Source organism: Pongo abelii, chromosome 9, assembly GCF_028885655.2.
Source record: "Pongo abelii isolate AG06213 chromosome 9, NHGRI_mPonAbe1-v2.0_pri, whole genome shotgun sequence".
Classification (NCBI taxonomy): Eukaryota; Metazoa; Chordata; class Mammalia; order Primates; family Hominidae; genus Pongo; species Pongo abelii.
Window position 1 is genome coordinate 80,800,628 of NC_071994.2, and position 19,390 is coordinate 80,820,017.

The 19,390-nt window shown below is 45.5% G+C and overlaps 1 protein-coding gene across 21 annotated transcripts in view; it reads right to left on the reverse strand.

Annotated features, from left to right (window-relative positions):
• The window catches only part of TENM4 (teneurin transmembrane protein 4), a 3,040,222-nt gene that overhangs the window by 77,772 nt on the left and 2,943,060 nt on the right, over positions 1-19,390 (reverse strand). For all 21 annotated transcript variants that reach the window (XM_054526090.2, XM_063711315.1, XM_054526091.2 and 18 more), the window contains one exon: positions 1,573-1,692. In XM_054526090.2, coding sequence (XP_054382065.1) covers positions 1,573-1,692 — 120 coding nt within the window. The remainder of the gene's footprint in view (positions 1-1,572; positions 1,693-19,390) is intronic.

Sequence of the window (19,390 nt, forward strand, 5' to 3'; positions counted from 1 at the left end):
GGAAACACAGCTGATATTTAGCTCCATGCTCTCAGTGGGCAGTAGAAATTGTAGAGGAAGCACAAACAGGAGGAATCGGGAGGTGTCAGAGACTGAGCTTTCCCCAAAGGCCACTGAACTTATGCCAGACTCAGTGTGTTTTATGAATCTACTCTAACCAACCACAACAGGGCATAAGGACTGACGATTTGCCATCTCACAGGAGTGACTGGCAAGTTTCATGGCAAAAAAAGCCAGTCCTGAAAGGCTCCTTTTGGATGAATGTTTCACAGCAGGTAATAATGTGGTCAGAATACCTGTTGCCTAGGAGGCTCACATCTGCCACTTTCATACAGCAGGCAGCATCCTTCATACTGTAGCGGGAGTCTTCATGAGGGCCTTCCTGGGTGGGAAGGTGTATAGGGTAGGGAACAGTGGCCTGGCCTGGCCAGTTTATCCCTGAAGACTGGCCACTAATGTTTTCCAGCTGGGCCTCTTCCTATTCACAGGGAGTGAGAGGTGGGGAGGGGGCACCCCATGCCAAGCTTGCCAACCCCATCTAAGAGGCACACATGTCTACAAACAGATGAGCCTCTACTTCATTATCACCTCGGCCGGGACATGTTCACATCTGATATTGGATTAAAGAGGTGCTAAAATCAATCAAGCTGGAGCATAATTTCCAACACAGAGTGAAAATCAACCTTATGGGCCCACGCTTAGCCAGATGGACTGCCACCACCTGGTTTTATTAAAAATAGAGGACTTGCCACCACTGACAGCCTAAATATTCCACTTTCCTCCTCTTTTCCTTTTCTCCAAAATATTCTCATTGCCTGTCCTGTCACCATCACTTACTCATTCAATAATCTGTAATTTTAACAAATAGCTAATATTTATTGTATACTTACTATGTGCCAGACACTGGAAATACAGCAATGAATCAAAGTGGGGTGGGGAACTAAGATTTGTTAACCACATGCTATGCGCCAGGTGCTTCCCCATCCACCATATCTTCTAACCCTCAAAACCAATCTGTGCGATAAACAGCATTAGGACCATTTAACAGATGAAGCCAAGACACAGGAGGTAAGGAGAGTTATCCTAGGACACACAGCAGGTGGGAGAGCTAGGGCCATTAAGGAAGCTTTATTTCATTCTGCTGATGGTTCTTGGAGGAATTCAAAGGTCAGAATTCTGTCATCACCCAAATGGCTTGCATAGATCTAAGCAGCTGTAGGATGGAAACCACACAACAGGAATGGCTGAGATTTCTCAAGCTGTCTGTTCTGTAGAAAGTGGTTCACATGACTGTTTTATATCATAAGTCATGGAGCAGGATATGTATAAGGTACCCTCTCCTTACTCTGAGAACCAAATGAGAAGAAACTGCTAAATCTAGAGTCAAAGGGATATAGGCCAGAGTTAGGTACAAGGTCATACAATTAGTAAGTTGCAGAGCTGGGTATTTGAATTCAGGCCCTCTGAATCCAAGACCCATCCTCTTTCTACATTATCAGTCCAGCAGCAGCTATATGGCAGGACCACAAGAGTGGGACCTTCACTGTTTCTGGCTCATAGAAGGTCTCCTACCTGCCATCTTGCCTGCTGATTGTATATCCAAAGAGAGGGTTATTGACAAAACTGATGTTCACACCAACCAGGGGGGTTCCATCTGATGTCATCACTTGGCCACGAATAACACAAGCATGCCTGTGGGAAGAGAAGAGAGAATAAACATGATACACCTTTCACGGTCAGAGCCCTGGCTGGCAGGGAACTCCGAGAGGCCAGAAGCCAGAAAATCAGTCACTCAGACACATCTGGTACCCAGGGGCTCATGGTGTTCACTCAAGATGCATAATAATCTTTAAAAAATATCACCTCGGTTTAGGGCATCAAAGTGTCCTTGAGAGAATTACTATTGGCAGGTGATTCAATGATCTCACTCGGAGGTTATTTTCTAAGGATACTGTATAATGCTGTAAGGAGATAAAGCTGATCACAGAGGGCAATATCACCTAGTTCTGTGTGTGGATGTGTAGTTCAATGATCTGGGTTCTAATCTTGGCTCTGTCACTTCCTAGCTCTCTGAACTTCAGTAGGCATGTGCCAGTTCTTTGAGGCTTTGTTTTTTCATGCTGGTATAGGGTAAGCTCCACAAATGACAATGGCTATTACTGTTACTAACAGTCTCATTGGAAGTGAACATACAAAAGAGTGAGCAGGAGAGAAGGTACTTCTGTTCATCTGACATTCGAGACAGGAGAAGGACAGATGCTAGCATGCTCTCAGAGTGAGTTTTGGAACCTGACACCTCTCCCAATATCCCTCCTCCCACTCTTACTCTATATTTTGGACAAGAAATTACCTGCTTTTCCCAAACTTGCCAGGCAAATGTTGCTTAGTGCCTCTGTCTGTGCAACGTTCTTCCATCTGCCTAAAATGTCATTCCCGCACTCCTCTCCCAACTTTCTCACCCTTAAAGAGCCAACTATTAATGACACCTCTTCCTTGAAGCCTTTCTTGATGTCCCTAATCAGAACTAGTTCCTCTCTCCCACAAAACCTGATGCAGACACCTTGATACTCTACCAAACCATACACACTCCTCCCTTCCACTAGATCCTGAGCTCTTTGAGGGCAGGTCAAGATTTCTTTCTTTCTCCTCACAGTGCCTGAACTATGTCTAACAAATGCTAGGTTGCCATTGAAAACATGGTGGTTGAGCAAATAAATGGGACAACTAGAGATCATCTAGAATGGTGGCTTTTCAAATATTCAGAAACAGAAACATTAGGGTAGATGACATTTTATAAGGACTCCAAAGTGGAAAATGAATGAAAAGATCTACCCTGGATGAAGTCGGGGTGGAGGCCTCCTCTCCCTCGGGGTGATTTTGAAGGCAACTCTCTGGAGTTTCTGTGTCTGCAGAAGTCAGCTGGAAGATCCCTAAGTTAGTGGAACTTTCTCATTGTATGGAAGAGGAAACTGGTTTCCAGAGAGGTTATATTATGTGCCCAAAGCTCCATAGAAAGCAGGTGACAGAGGCAGGACTTGAACCTGGGCCTCACCACTCCGGGTCCCACTCTAACCAGTCACTTGCCACTGGCCATGGGTGGAAATGAAGGCACTGGCTGGTGCAATGTCCTCAAGGATCCGCACACTGGGGAGAAAGCCCTCGCTGAAAGACAGCTGAGTCAAAAACGCAGGTGCTGTGCGCCACATAACCTTCTGTATTCACCTCAGGTGAGAAGGCTTTTTCTTCTGGCCTAGGGAAGAGCTACTGATGAGGCCCATGGGCATTCATTAAAAAAAGATCTCAAATTCAGTAACTGCCGTATGAAGTACCCACATCTCTACCTTCCTAGAGTGATAAACTTTTCTCTGTTGGATGAGAAAAGCAATTAACACCAGGCTTGTAAAGCAGCTGGTCTCACTAGTGTCAGCTTGTCCTTTCTGAAGGCAAGAACAACTACCCACAATGCACCAGACTCCCCACCCCACCTCACCCTCCTCACCTTACTCCACACAATCTGGTTAATGCTAATTCAGTCAGTGGTTTCCTTCCGAGGCCCTTGGTCTAAATGCAATTACACGGCAAACAAGTTAAGCGGGTGAGGCGCAGCAAAGACTTTCAATTCTGCTCTGAAGGTCTTCCAATGTATTTATGTGAAACTATCTCTCTGCTAATGGGGAAGATTTATTCCACCGATTGTATTCAGCTGGTGCTAAGAGATGTTTTCTTTAATGGAGGACAATTGAATTTTGTATTGCTGGAACTCTGTCCTTCCAGAGAATTACTAACAGATCTCATCTCCTGACGCTGGCCACCATCCAGCCTTCTCCAGACATATGTGCCTCTGGATTCTGCCTGGACAGAAACCAGTCCTAGGGGGATGGCTTCCTTTCTGGGGCTTTCCTGGCTGCTGCCTCTAATACACACTGCAGGCCAGCCTCCTCTGATTGATCTCTCTTTGGGGATTTCCTGATAATTGGGAAACATTGAATCGGCACCATTTGGCTACCATGTAGCCTCCAACTCGGCAAGCTAGAGCAGATGCAAGTTTAGCCTGGGCTCCCGTGGATTGCTTTTGGATTCTGGGGAAGATTAGGTTGACTCCCTGGATGCTGATAGGCCATAGAGGCCTCTTGCCAACACAGGCATTTGGCTCAGGAATTAAATCCTGGAGAAAAACACTTCCATCCCTGTTCTGTTTTCATGATTTTCAGTTGTCAGGAAAGCCCAGATTAATATAAAGCCTTCCCTGGAACAAAGGAGATGGGAAGTCAGCTTGGTGGGGACCTCTGAATTGTGTCTTGTGCCACATGCATTTGTCCTGGGAGGTTTGAAAAGATGTGAGTGCTGGGCTTCCCAATGCTTGCTTTCTGCATCCATTTATTTAATGGATACTATCAGTGGGGTGCTGGCAAATGTTTAATGACCGACTTTCGAAAAAAAAAAGAAAGAAAAAGAAAAGAAAACCAGCTTCAGTTGCAGCGTTTGCTCATTTCTGTGGTGTAAATACTCTCATCATGGCTGTTTTCAAGCTACCAATGAGATGTCACTGAACACAGAGGTGGGAAGAGACACACAGGAGGATGCCATTATGCGGTACTGCCACCGTGGAGACGCAACGGTCCTGAGTAACCTCAAGAGCAAACGTAACACCAAACATGGCAAAATAATTAGAAAGTAGTAAGTTTTGAGTATTTATTACCTTTGTTTTTAATGTACCTTATTTAATTTTATATAATTTAATTTTTAATAATGGCTGTGTTTAACAACCAGCTTGCAGAATTTCTGAACATTTAATAATCAGTTCTTGCGAACTGGTTGAAGCTGGCTTCTGCTTGCCACTGGAACACTGACCCTACACTGAGGGTTGGGCACTCGCTCAGGGCTGGAGATGTGGCTAAGAAATAGTTGCTGCTTTGAATGTAGAACTCCGCAATGGAAGACTGCCTTAGTAAAAAACCATTAACGTGGGAGCAAATCACTGTCACCAACTTGGCTTCCCAGCTAGCTCATATGATCCTCTATTACCAGTCCTCTATTTGACATGATTTGCTTCCTCATGGTTGCTGTCTTGGTGTAATGGAGTTTTGGGCTGTTATTTTCTACTCATCCTTAGAGTCTCATCTAAGCTGTCACCACCTCAGTAAGGTTCTCATCAACTTTTCCTGACACAATGAATCACCCCCTCCTTTGGGCTTTTATACGCCTTATAAGTATCTCTCTAATATTTGATGGTCATATGTTTACATCATTCGCATTATATAGCCATCTCACATATTTACGTGTGAGCCAGAGGAGGGCTGGACCACATCTCTAGAGAGGATAAGCATGGGATGCTGCTCTCAGAGTGTTTGTTAAGTGAAAAACAATCAAGTAACTGAAAGAGAGAAAAAGACTTGCTCAAGGTCACCCAGAAATGAATTCACTTGGCTGAGCTGACACTAAAGCTAGGTCTTCTTACTTCTGAGGCCTTAATCTTATTACTGTGTTATGTACCTGCAGTCACTAAAATTCCTTTAATTTCATAAAAAATCAGGCGCCTACTATGAGCCAGGCTCTGTGTTAGGTGCTGAGTTCCAGAAATGTATGAGTTACGATCTCCACTTACTTGCTAGAGCTCACAAAAGCCAACGTGAAATGCCCCCGTGTAGTTTTCTCTGACACCAGTGAGTCAACACATGGGTTTGGCATATGTCAGGCAGCTGGGATATAAAACAAGTAATTAGGCTAGGTGAACTCTGCCAGGAGGGAGCGCTTGTGCCAAGCCAAGGGTGGTGTCAAACATACTGGCATGAGTCCAACCACACACTCAGGGCCTGACTGAGGTGCCCTTGCCGACGCCAACAAGGGAGAAGATCTGCCTGACTGCTTCCTGAAGAGAGTGACAAGGTTTGGGATCAACAGAAGAATCTGCTGGAGAGACAAAACTACTCCAAAATAAAATCAAGCAAATAAAAAGCCAACCTCAACTGTTGCTCAGGGAAAAGTGGTAGGGCTGTGGTGGCAAGAGCACTGGGCTGGGAGTCATAGTTCCCAGTTCTGACTCTGGGAACTAACTGTATGATTTTGGAGTCATCTGACCTCTCTGAACCTCCATTCTCTCATCTGTCAAATGCAGGCTGAAGTTTTTCCCAACCTGGTATAAAATAGAATTCAACATACGTTTAAGAATTTATAACTGTTTTAATCTCATACTACCCAATCCAGCTAAAGCAGCCCTACTACACGTGGCTTCAGAATCTTAATGGAGCTCAAGCAATACTTATACTTATCACTAAATTGTTCCCTCTATCTGGAAACTTCCACCTTTCCTAGAACATTCACCAAGCAGTATACACCACTCCTGCTCCTTCTGGGCTACTCCTCATGAACTCTGAGTGCTGTTGCTCTGCTAGGACAATCTTTTCCCCAGCAGAACATGAGCTCCATGAAGACAGGGACCAACCAAATGTCCCTTACTGCTATATTCTCAGCATTGATCATGGTTGATGGTCATTTCTGAGTGGGGAAAAGAAAACCTCCTCCAAAACAGGTGTTTGCTCTGGAATTTGAATGCAGGGCACAGAGTAAGTTCTTGATAAATTATTTATTCAATGAATAAAGAGCTTATGTGCTTCTGTTACTTAAGGTGAGGGTGATGTTAGAGAACTTTGAGCTACTTGACCTTGACAGGGATATGGTTAGAGAACCTAGGGCTGGAAGGGTTGTGCCCTTTCAAGAGGCCAGCCCACACTCTCCCTCAAGGCTTGGGTACCTTCCCCTGGAAGACTCACTTGCCTCAGCCTAGCCCTGACCCTTTGATTCTATACCCTCCTCATCTGTACCACCTGTGATCTGAAAAACTTTGAAAAAGAATGCCAGAAACAAAGTTAGATTGATTATTCAATGTATATTATACAAGCAGATAAAGGAAGGCAAAAGGAGAAAAACTGCAGCTTTTATTATTTTGTGTGTGTGTTATTTTGTTATTAAGTGAAAGCAGCTACTTTGGTATTCAGGAGACTGGAATATCATTTGGGATCTAGGTGGCAAATGATAACTCTAGCCTTTCTCTCCATTAAAGTATTTGCTAGTCTATGCCATTATTGATTATGTAAATCCCTCCTTTGCATTGTGTATTTTAAACAGGTTTATTTGCCTGACTTGGTGTAAATCCTTAAACTGTTTTCTGCTAACTTCTGCTGATTGAATGGGGATCTTTCCAGCATCTACTACAATTTTTCTGAAGTCTTGTAAGAACATTACCTGGGCCCAAATGAGAAGCCTCACTTCACAGCCTGTCAAATTACTACCACTGAAGGTGTTTCCAGTCATAGCCTGACATTGTCCTCTCTGCAGCTCCCAGGACCATCTTTCAAGCCCAGCCACCAGGCTGATCTGTAGCTCTCTCTTCCTAGTTTTCCATTGGACGCTCTGCCTCAGTTATCTTGAACCAGCTTTTCCAGCCCAACATCTTCCACCTATATACGTATTCTTGGGAAACCCCTGAATTTGAAACATTCGAGTCAGAAGAGCCCTTCCTGATCACCTCTTTCAAACTTCTTTTGGTAAAGGTGAGAAAATAAAGTTCAGAGAGGGAATGGACTTGCCCATTCTTGCAGACTTGCGGGGAGCCAGGACTGAATCAAATGCAGGATTCGCCATGAGAACTTGGGAGAGTCACTCCACCTCTTAAGATACTTGCAGTCTGACCGACATGTACTGAAATAATTGAGAATCCCAATTTGTCTTGGCTTCACAATTCAGAGTTCACATGATTAGAGCCGAGTTCTGGAACCATTTTTGATTGCATGCCCTTTCTGTAAACATTTTTGAGCAAGCTCCTTCAATGTACTTGCATTCACTTATAAATCACACACATGTGCTACCATCGCTGGTTCACCTTGGGAAGCGTAATATACATTTGGTGCAAGGTTTGATGAGTATTCATATTTCAAATAGCCTTCTTGATAATTTTGACTCTTTAAGTGAACTCTGTTAAGATTGTTGATCATTTTGAATCTCTTAGTTAACTTTTCATTCAATCTTATGAAAATAATCATTTTTAACCTCATAGCGAGGTTGAGGAAAGTATTTAATATTAGGAGTAGAAGAAGTATCAGCTCTGCCATTTTTTTTGTTTGCTTGTACTTGCACTATTAGTATTATCTTCCATTTGTATTTACCTTGCAAGAAACCTTTAAAGCCACTTTACCATTTTATGAGTAAGTTTGGTTAACACTAGATTTTATACAGATACACAGACAGACACGCATACAAACAATTATGATGTAATATACTATTACATCATAATACACAATAATACACAACAAACCAGTGTGGGTCCACTGTCCCTCTTTCTTTTTTTTCTTTTTCTTTTTCTTTTTTTTTTTTTTGAGACAAAGTCTGACTCTGTTGCCCAGGCTGGAGTACAGTGGCGTGATCTCAGCTCACTGGAACCTCCACCTACTGGGTTCAAGCGATTCTTGTGCCTCAGCCTCCTGAGTAGCTGGAATTAAAGGGGTGCACCACCATGGCCCAGCTAATTTTTTGTATTTTTAGTAGAGACAGGGTTTTGCCATGTTGGCCAGGCTGGTCTTGAAACTCCTGGCCTCAAGTGACCCACCTGCCTTGGCCTCTCAAAGTGGTAGGATTACAGGCATGAGCCACCGTGCCTGCCCCACTGTCCCTCTTTCTGTGGAGTAGATCTTGATCTCCCTCAGAATGCCTCATGTGCTGGTCCAGACATGTAAACAAGTAACACAGAGACCAAAGGAACAAATCGGTGAGAATCCAACATTCTATGGAAATAAACCAGTCTTGCTTTCTTATTTCTTAAGATAAAAGAAACACTGTATAGATAGAGCCCCTAAAATTTTCTTCCTGTTCTCATGGCCCACCTTCGGTATCCACCTTGGGACTACGATAGTGTGCATGTGACTTTTTGTATACAAAATAAACTTGAATATGCTATTTATTATTATACCCCAAAGCTAACTTCTCATTGTGCTTCAATCTTTATAACTTATTTCAAAGCTCATCCTATATTTACCATGTATATTTTCCAATAGCCTTATGCCCAAACCAGTAAAACTTGATCTAGTCCCTTTTTTTATTTTTTTGAGACAGGGTCTTGCTCTGTCACCCCAGCTGGAGTGCAGTGGCATGATCTTGGCTCACTGCAACCTCTACCTCCAGGGTTCAAGATATTCTCCTGCCTCAGCCTCCCCAGTAGCTGGGATTACAGGCTCCATAGTCTCCTTCAGATTGACAGGAGGGAGGAGTTTACCTTTTAAGTTACTGGGGTTTTCTGAGTGACTGAGTCCACATTCCTCATGTACAGGTGAGGTCAATGATATCTGAAGGTGGGGCATCCTTTCCATCACTCCTTGAGGATGGGGTACCACCAGCTCCGCCATGGTGCCATGACACCACCTGGGGCCATCTAACAGCAAGATGGCCCAGCACTTGCTAGTGTCTTCAGGGACCTGAGGCTATACTTCCGGCAGAGCCCAGAAACCACTGTTCTGTGGCCTCCTAGCTAAGCATGGCTGTTGAGCTCCTTCAGACACCAAGGGAGCGTGAGCTCCCAGGCTGCAGAATTAATCTCTCAAGGCTGTGGGCAGCTGGCTGCTCAATGCTGATGCTTCAGGCTGAGTCCTCTCCCATAGGAATCTTCTGGAATATTTTCTGCTGGCTGATAAAGGTGTACACAAGAACAGAGCCCTTGACTTGTCCACCATACTATGCTTCCAGGGAACTGAGCCCATCGACTATGGTGAGGGAGAAGCAGGACTGAGACAGTCTGGCCAGCAGGGAGCAAGGCCCTTGTCCCAGGTAAGTGGGTTGGTCATGTCTGGGGACATGGCTCAGAAATACCATCGTTGTGCCTGGGGACATGGGATATGTGGTGCATGTTCAGATAGGCTGTTTTCTATGCTGTGCGGCCAGAAGCTTGTTTCTAAGAAGACTTTTCAGGTGATGGTTTGTGCTGTTAGAAAAATACAAGGCAGCTCTGCTAAAATGTGACTCCAGCCACAGTCACTCAGCAGACAAGTTCATTTAATGACCATGTGTCTTGCCTTCTGTCAGGGCACAGGGCAGGTTCTGCTTCACCAGGAAAGGGGAAACTAGAACGAACCATGATCAGACCCACTTCATGGGGAAGGGGCTGATGCCAGGCAGAAATGCAGCTAAGGGAGTCTGCACAAAGTCTAGCTCAATAGGCTGGAGCTGAGGTGTACAAGAATACACAGCTGGCCTGTAATGGAAATAATAATTCAAAGGATGAGGGAGGAGGGGCTGACAGGAAGACAGTCATGGTGAAGGAGCTCCCAGAGGCATCTGGATGTGGACGTCCCATGTGTCACTAGGTTATCATGCCCAGGTACAGCAGGGATGGAACTCCAGACCCAGATGTGGCAGGGATGGGAGCCTGTCAAAAGAGGGCAAGGTTTGAGTCCTTTGGTGCCAGGGCACTAGGCTGCTGAAGTCAGACACAGAAAGTGGGGCCAGGATTCAGGGACAAGGCAGAAAGCCATTTGGCACAGCTGGCAAGTCATGGGTCAGACAGACAACAGTAGGAAGGATGTGAGGTTGAGCAGCTGGGGCTGCTCTAAGCCCTTCTTCTCAGATTGGGATTGGTCCTAGAGGCCTGCAGCGTTAGACCCACAGGGTGGACTCACATGGCCCCCACTGTGGTGGGAGGAGGAGATCCAGGCAGGGGAGGCACGAGGGGCTGGATCTCTCCCCTCTAGCAAAATGCCACACAGAGGCTGCATCCCTCCCTGTCAAGCCCCTCACTGTGGGATTTGCTTGGAGCAAACTCTTAATGCCTCTGAGATCTAATTGGAGGGCCAGTTAGACTACATGCAGAGGTGTCTGCAAGGCCTGATCCTATATTCTCTATTGAGGGCAATATTAGTAATGTGAAACTTGGCTCTCTAAATATTTTAACTTCTTATTGCTTAAAATTTCTCAGTGTTGGATAAAAATACAGAAAGTCTTTGATTTACAAACAGCAGAATTACAGTTTATAGTTTGAGATATATGAACCTTCACTTGGGACTCCAGGTTCTCTGGGACTCAGGCTTGGCTACTAACTTGCTGAGCCAGGGGGTCTCTCTGGCCTTGGAGGTTCCTCTTCCAGCACAGAGGGCTGATGGTCTGGAAGGTCCATTCACCCCTGCCACCCTAAGGTGCTAGGACATTTGCCCCAATTACACAACTACACCGATGCTTCAGGTTAAGATTCTCATTTTTCTCCCAGTTCTCAATAGTGACACCAAAACCTGTATGTATACTAATGCTATAGCTAATGCTAATATTAACATTACTGCTATTTAGTGACAGTGGCCACTAACACTTACATGAATGCTTACTGCCCTAATACCTAAGTGTTTTACATGTGCTAACTTAATCCCCACAAAATCCCCATGAGATACGGATTATTATTTTCATAGTGTAGAGCAGGGAAGTGAGGCACAGAAAGATTAAGAGACTTATGTAAGGTCACACAGCTAGCAAACAGTGAGGCTGAGATTCCAACCTCTGAGGTCAGTGCTCTTCAGCATGAAGCCTTACTGCACATGGGTTTTTTAATGATGTAGTAGAATATTGGAGAGAAAGTCAGGGCCAGGTGGGGTGCTAGGGTTGTAGTGGCACCACACTGTATGGATTTCTGAACTGAAGATGCTGAGCAGGGAACATAAAGGACTCAGTGGAGAAGAAGACAGGCTCAGTACATGGGCTCTAGAGCCAACTGGGCTTGGCTTCCAATGTTGGCTCTGCTATTACAAGCCCTATGACCATGGCCCAGATTACTTAACTTCTCAGTAGCTCAGTTTTCATTGCTTAAAACAAGGGTGATAAAGTCCCTATATCATATGGTCTGCCAGAGATTTAAAGGTGTTACTACCTATAAAACATTCCAAATAGAATATCTTTGGTAAATGTTAGGTGTTAGTACTGAACGCATGCTATGAGCCAGCCGTCGGGCTTCTGGGTATTTTATCTCATTTAATCTTCCAAACTACCTGGCAGGGTGGAATTAGTGACCGCACATCACAGGGGAGGAAGTTGAGTCTCACCAGCCCAAGGTCACACGCTCTCACTTTCCCAAGGACTTGAATCCAGGCTCTCTCCCTCTAACCCAAGTTGTTCCCGCTGCACCACAGCATCCTCTGCTAATGCTTTCTGTGATGGACAACTAGGAACAAGCTCAAGCTACAAAGCAAACAGAGATCGTAATTCGTTTTTGAAATCAATAAAGGGATGATCAAGTGGCAGAGGAGGAGTTGTTAGCTGCTCATCAGGATGATGTGAGAAGTCGTTGCCTGCATCCTGAATTGAATCACCTAGTTGCTTTATCATCATAAACATTCATTTCAATGCGGGGAGGGATTTTTAAAAAACCAACATGAATAATATATAATGGCTGACATTTTGGAGGAAGCAGGATCTTTGCCTTCTTCTATCTTCCATCAGGTAATTTATCACTGTCTTTCTTTCCTTTTTTTTTTTTTAAACTGATGAGGTACCCTGTCAGCTCAGCTTGTTCTGAAAATGCAGGAGTATAATTCAATAATAAATTTGCTCAGAGGCCAGCTGTCAGGAAGTTGGTGTTTATTTGAAGTCCATTAGATGATCTCTGCTGCTTGGCCTCTTGATGGCTTCCTGAGGGCTGTCTAAGGCCTGGGTGAAGGTGGGGGGTGGGGAGCAAAGGCTCTTCTGAAACTGCTATGCCACTGACGCTTGCATATGGCTTTAGGTTCGCAGTGGGCTGATAAAAAAATCATATTGCATACATGGTCATTTCTCTTTTCCATCATTTTTCACTCTTGAAAACTCTTGCTTTTAAAACTCCTGGAAGCTTTGTGCCTTTCTGTAGGGTGTGAAAGGAATTCTAAGACTTAGGTGGAATCAGGGTTATTTCACTCATGTTTAGAGCCAGTTTTAGGTCCTGATTGAGATGAAATGCTGGAACTTGGTTAGTGAACAGGTGAGGGTCAGATCTTTCTCAGTTCCTGCCCCTAACCCACTTTTCTGGCCTCATATTTCCCTATGTTCTTCTTTCTCCCACATGCCCCCTTTGCTCACCATGCTCATATACCACAGATTTCCTAAGCCCATCTTGATTTCAAATGTCAGAGCACGTCTTCTGACCTTTGATGTGGAAAATAATGTCACCATAATTATCCTCCAGACACATTAAAATTTTCTCCATTCTCTGATTGTCCTGGAAAGTTATGCTGTTGCTCACACTGGTTCTGCAGTATAGAATGCCTTCTACAATCCTGTTCAACTGAAACCCACAGTAAGCAATACATCTTATCCAGTAGTTCATGCATACACATACACATATAACTAAGTTTCATGAAATACATATTCTCTTTACAGTGATGCACTGATATTTTCTATTTCCTTCTACTCCATTCCAGTTAAATTTACTTCTCTTTTTGAAAAGAATAGTTTCGACCTGCTGAATTGATTTCATGAGGTACTAATGGGTTTGTTGCGACCTGCAATTTGATAAATGATGCTCTAATGGCCAACTCTCCTGACTGAAATTTTTGTCTCAGGCTGAAGGCCATCTCCTGCCAGAAGTCTTCATTTGTTTTCAACAGCAAACTTTTACTATTGCCTACTCTAAGCCCGCCCTGTGTTACATGCTGGAGAAGCAAAGCTGTAGGAGAGGCAGCTCTCATGGTATAGGCTCAGGGGGCAGACGTGCAGTGGGAGCGATGGTCTTGCCTTTGAGCTCTCAGAGCACTTTTGTCTCTACTTCTCTTCAGGCACTCAGCAGGGACTGGCTAATTCATTGATTTATTCTATCATTCACTGTGGTTCACTCTGTGCCAATTCCTTTGGGTTCAATGACAAACAAGGCATGGGACCCACAAAGAGCCCCCAAAGTAATGGGGTGAGATATCTTCTTCTTCCACACCTAGTGCAGAGTAGGTGCTGGTCAATATTTACCAAATGAAGCTTGTGTGTGTGTGTGTGTGTGTGTGTGCGCATCTGTGTTTCGAGACAGGGTCTGGCTCTGTCACCCAGGCTGGCGTTCAATGGCATGATCTCTGCTCTCTGCAACCTCTGCCTCCTGGGTTCAAGTGATTCTCCCACCTCAGCTTCCTGAGTAGCAGGGACCACAAGTGTGCACCACCACGCCAGGCTAATTTTTTGTATTTTTCATAGAGACAGGGTTTTGCCACGTTGCCCAGGCTGGTCTTAAACTTCTGAACTCAAGCAATCCATCTGCCTCGGCCTCCCAAAATGCTGGGATTGCAGGCATGAGCCAGCACGCCTGGGCAGCTTGTGTGTTTTTCTCTGCTCTGTCCCTCGCTAAGCCTGCCCAGTCTCTCATCCTCATAGGCTCTGACCCTCTGTATAGGCCACGATTCTCTGCCTCCTTTGGGGTAAATTCTCTGGTCACCCATCCTTCCTTTTGCTAAAGTCCCCTGACTTCTTGAGCCTTTTCTCTTGGGGCTCAGTGTCTCCTGTCAGCTGAGTCTTGTAGCTCCCTGTCCACACCCATCTATTGCCTGATGGAGCCAATAACCTATTAGAATTAGAGGAACCCAGCAAGATTTGCCATCACATGACTTCTCAAAGTCCCTTCCTCAAATAATGATTCAACAATCTAAACCTGCCTCCTCTCTGGGTGGTTGTAATACTGTGTCCTCAAACCTATTCTGAACCTAGATTTGAATAACCTGGGGGTGGTTCGTCAGAACCTCTTCCGGTAACTTGCTAACCTGTCCAGCATTGGCAACCTGTAACTATTCACTGAGGGGATATCTGACCCACATCCAGCCCTTTCAATCAGAGGAGTCCTCCCCAAGAGCACAGATGCACCCAACAATGGGAAACAGCTCTGGCTCGAGTGTTTGCCCAGGAGATGTCTCACATTGCCCTCCCTTTCCCAGCTCTCTGATCCCAAGCCCCACGGTGTGTGTCCTGGCCTCTTTGTATGGACAGTGCAGTTGGAGATCCTGCAGACCTCAGAGCTCCTCCTCTCCTAAGTGTCAATAGTGGACACCCTTCACTGTATTCTCCCCATGACTCCATGGGAGGGACAAGTGTTCCACTAGGCAGATGGGACCCGGGCATCCAGGCCAGGAGAGAATGGTGGTATTCAAAACACTTAATCTGGTGACAGTGGTTCCCATGCCTACTCTGTCCCCTCCTACTTTAGGTCATCTCTGTCACTCTCCATCACAGCTCTGTCACTTTCTGTGGGTTTGAGGACAGCAGTGGCAGGATGTCAGATAGAGCTACTGTATTCATTAAACCTGCATTAAACACATGCTCTGGACCCAGCACTGTGCTGGGCCCTGGGGACACAGATGAACCAGACAGGGCCCCTCAGGGAGGCCTTCATCACTCCAGGAGATGGGGTCTGGCCTCTGAGGAAGTGAGTCTTGGGGAGAGCCCTGGGTGCTGGGGACTGGCTTGCTTGCTTTCACACCCAAGGTGGGCCAGTTGGCTCCAAGCCCTGGCCTTGAATTCCCCTCCCTCCTCTAGTCCCAGCAGCTGAGGTCCCAGTGTGCCTCATACTTGAGGTTCCCTGAGCCTGACCCAGCTGGGAATCTGCAGAGAGAAGGGGCTCCACTCTGAGGCCTGCCTTTCCTTGCTGGTCTCAGAAATGCTGTTGGGTTCTGGGTGACAGCCTGCTTCCTAGAGGCTGTTAAATGAAATCTCAAGCTACAAATTGTGGCACAGCACGTGGGGTGCAGGAGAATACGGGGTTTTGTCGGTTGGACACAGGCCTAATTGTCATACACAGGCACCAAGTCAGGTCTGCCTCTCCATCAGAAATTCCACTCTCTGGAGAAACGCCACTGGGCTCCACTCTAACAAGGATCCCAACCGACAGCTGGCTGGCAAGAATGCCACCTTTTCCCTTCCTCAAATAATGATTCAACAGCCTAAACCTGCCTCCTCTCTGAGTGGTCGCTGGACCTGGAGGGCAGGTTCCTCTCAAGTTTTACTTCCAATTAAGGAAGTGGATTTGGAAACTCTTTTTAATTAACATCATCATCCCGCCATGTAATTAGCAAGCAAGTTTTTGTGTGGCAGGTACTAGGTTGAGACTTTATGTACTTTTTGTCCCCATTTAATTCTCATAGCAATCCCTAGACACATAGACGTTAATACTCTAATCTTACAGATGAGCAAGTTGGAGCTCATATAAGTGAACAATTTAGGAATTTTCCTGAGGTTACAAAACTAGAAAATGGATGCAACAGCCTTTTAATCTTGGTCTGTCGGATTCCAAGGCTTGTGCTATTTTCACTATGACATGCGGCTGCTACAAAAGCCACCACTTACTGATCACCTAATATGTACCAAGCCCTGGGCCAGGTGCTTTATTTTAGTTTATCCTTTCAACAGCTTTCATGAAAGAGTTACCATTATTGCCAATTTATAACCAGAGCCACCTACACAAAGGTTAAATCATTTCCCTGAGGTCACACACAGCTAGTGGGAGGTAAAGCCAGGACTGTAACTCTGGGCACTTGCTATTATACCACACTCCCTCATATGAGAGGAAAGAAAGCAACTACTTAAACTGGGTAGTTGATTTCACTTTATCCCAGCTGTGCAAATAAGCACTGTCCTACTGGTCCAGACCAAGATAATCGAATACCAAGTAGTTAGTCTAATGAGGAAAGCATCTGCTGCCTCATGTTTCTACATTTCTAGTCACTTGGGCATGTTTTACACAGGAATCTGTTTGGGGGTCCTTCCTGATAGCTGTTTCTTCTGAATCTAGATCAGTGAAGAGCTGGTACATAATGATTCTGGCAAATGTTAGGTAAAAGGAATTTTTACAGTAACTTTTTTTTTTTTTTTAAAGAGACAGTAACATTTTGGAAGCTTCCATTATCTATTCATTTGTAGAGCAAATACTATATCCCTGGCCCTGGCCAAAGTATTACAGGTGTGGAGAGATGAATGGTTTCTGTTTTCAAAGTGTATATAACCAACTGAAGGTGACAGATTTATAAACAATGATCTGCAAAGTTGACTTCTTCTGCTTCTGTGACTAATCTGTAATGTAATTTTTAGCAGGTGATTTAACCTCTCTGGACTCTGAATCCTCAGTATAAAATTAGGTAAAATAGATAATATGTCCATCCTTCCTCCCTCCCTCAGTTCTTCCATGTCTTTATTCTTCAAGGCAATTTATATGTATATGTTTTCAGCAACTACTAAGTGCTAAAATGTGTAAGATGAAGTGTTTCCCTGGAGGACTCGGTTTAGAGGGGTTGACAGACATTTATATGATGCACTCTATTAAGCTACTTGTCCAGAGCTTTGTATCTAGAGTGGCAGAGCCAGGATCTGAAGCCCAAGTTGGCCTCTCTCTGAGGCCTGTATCTTCCCTCCTGCTGAGGGATCCATTTTCCCCAGCACAGGCTTCTCCAACTCCATACTTGGCTGGCTCCTTGAGGCCAGTCAGACCTCCTGGAGCAACAATACTGAGACCTGTGTGCAGGTCCCACAGTGACTCATGGCGCTTAAGCAGCAGGCTCAGGAAGTGACCAGGAGGACATACAGGGGACGTGTCCCTGCTGGCATTGATCAGGCTGGCATGGCAAGGGCATCCAGTAAGCAGAACAGCCATAGGCAGCCAACAAGCCATGGCCCTAATTGGATCCCATGATGGGCCCCGTAAAGAATGACTGAGCAAGTGACAATTTCCTTGGTAGGAATATTAGCTATATCTCTAGTGGATTAAAAAAACTCACGCTGTGGGAAGGCCTACAAGCATACATACAAAAATCACACAACTGAAGAAAATAGCAGGAAGCTTCCTCCCCAGAGACAGAAGCGGCATTTCTGGCCAAGATAAATGAATAGCTTTTCTTCTCATTCTGGCTTTGCCACTTGACTAGTCTTGTGAATTTGGGAAAGTTACTTAACCTCTCAGCTTCTCAGTACTCTGGGTGTAAGCTGGAGGGTTCGGACCATTAAGTAGCCTCACCTCTAGAAAGGCTGAGGTTTGAATTCTGCCACGCTCTTGCTGGGCTTCCTCCATCTCACCTTTCTCATCTTGTCACGGCTGCTTGCAAGGATAGGCTAGGGTGGTGGAAAGTGCAGGGGCTCTTTCCACCTGCATGTCTGACAGACCTGCATGTCTGCATCCTGCTCCATCATGTTCCAGCAGTGAGGCCTTCTCTTTGGCTTCCCTTGTCACACTCTGGGGATGATAGCAGCCGCCTCACAGGGAGGCTCCCCATGGCTTCTTCTTCAGTCCCTGCTCTTTCCTCATTACACATTCCCCTTGAGCAAGGTTTTTTTTTCTCCCTGAGATGGGGTCTTTCTCTGTCACCCAGGCTGGAGTGCAGTGGGATGGTCTTGGCTCACTGCAGCCTCAACCTTCTGGGCTCAAGTGATCCTCCCACCTCAGCCTCCTGAGTAGCTGGGAGTATAGGTATCTGCCACCACACCCAACTAGTTTTTGTTTTGTTTTTTTGGAGAGATGGGGTTTTGCCATGTTGACCAGGCTGGTCTCGAACTCCCAGGCTCAAGTGATCTGCCCGCCTGAGCCTCCCAAGGTGTTGGGATTACAGGCATGAGCCATTGCGCCCGGCCTCCTCATGTTGGGATTACAGGCATGAGCCATTGCGCCCGGCCTCCTCGGGCAAACTTTTGTGTGCTCATGGTTTCAACTGCTTGTCCATTGATGGCTCCCAAATCAAGAACTCTAAGCCCTAACTCTACATGAGCTCCAGAATTACTTACTAACTGCAGATAGACGTTTACTCTTGGGTGGCCTACTGTGATGTGTACCTTTATCACCTTGCTCCCACCCTGCTCCTGCTCTCTGTTCCTCAGCCTGGTGAAAATACCACAATCTACCCAGGCATCCAAGCGGGAGACTCCTCTCTGTAGCATCCCACAGACACAATCAGTTACCAAGTCCTGCTGATTTCCCCTTTAAATAGAGCTTGAAAATGTCCCTTACCCTTCCTACCCCCATCACTACCCCATTGTTCCCTCAGGACAGGGACCCTCTGGCACAGAAAAATGAACATACAAGGTGCACAGTGACTGCTGAATTAATCACACTGACTTTTAGAGAAAGTTCTGCACATATGAGGCACCACTACATTGGAAGACATTCAAAAGAAATGATTATAAATCCCTGCTCTTGGATACGCTGTACTGGTTCACTGCCCTGATCTAGGGTGCAGAGATTAGAGAGCTATTTTGTGTCTCTGGGTCTTTGCATGAGCTCTTCCTTCTCCCTGGCACACTCTCTCCCTTCCTTGCCTAGTTAACCATCTCTCCTCTTTAAGACTTGATTCTAAAGCCCTGGCCTCCCTCCTACCCAGGAGTACATCCTCTGTGCTCCAGAGTACCCTGGGGACAAAGTTCTGGCCTAATCACACTGTAACTGTCC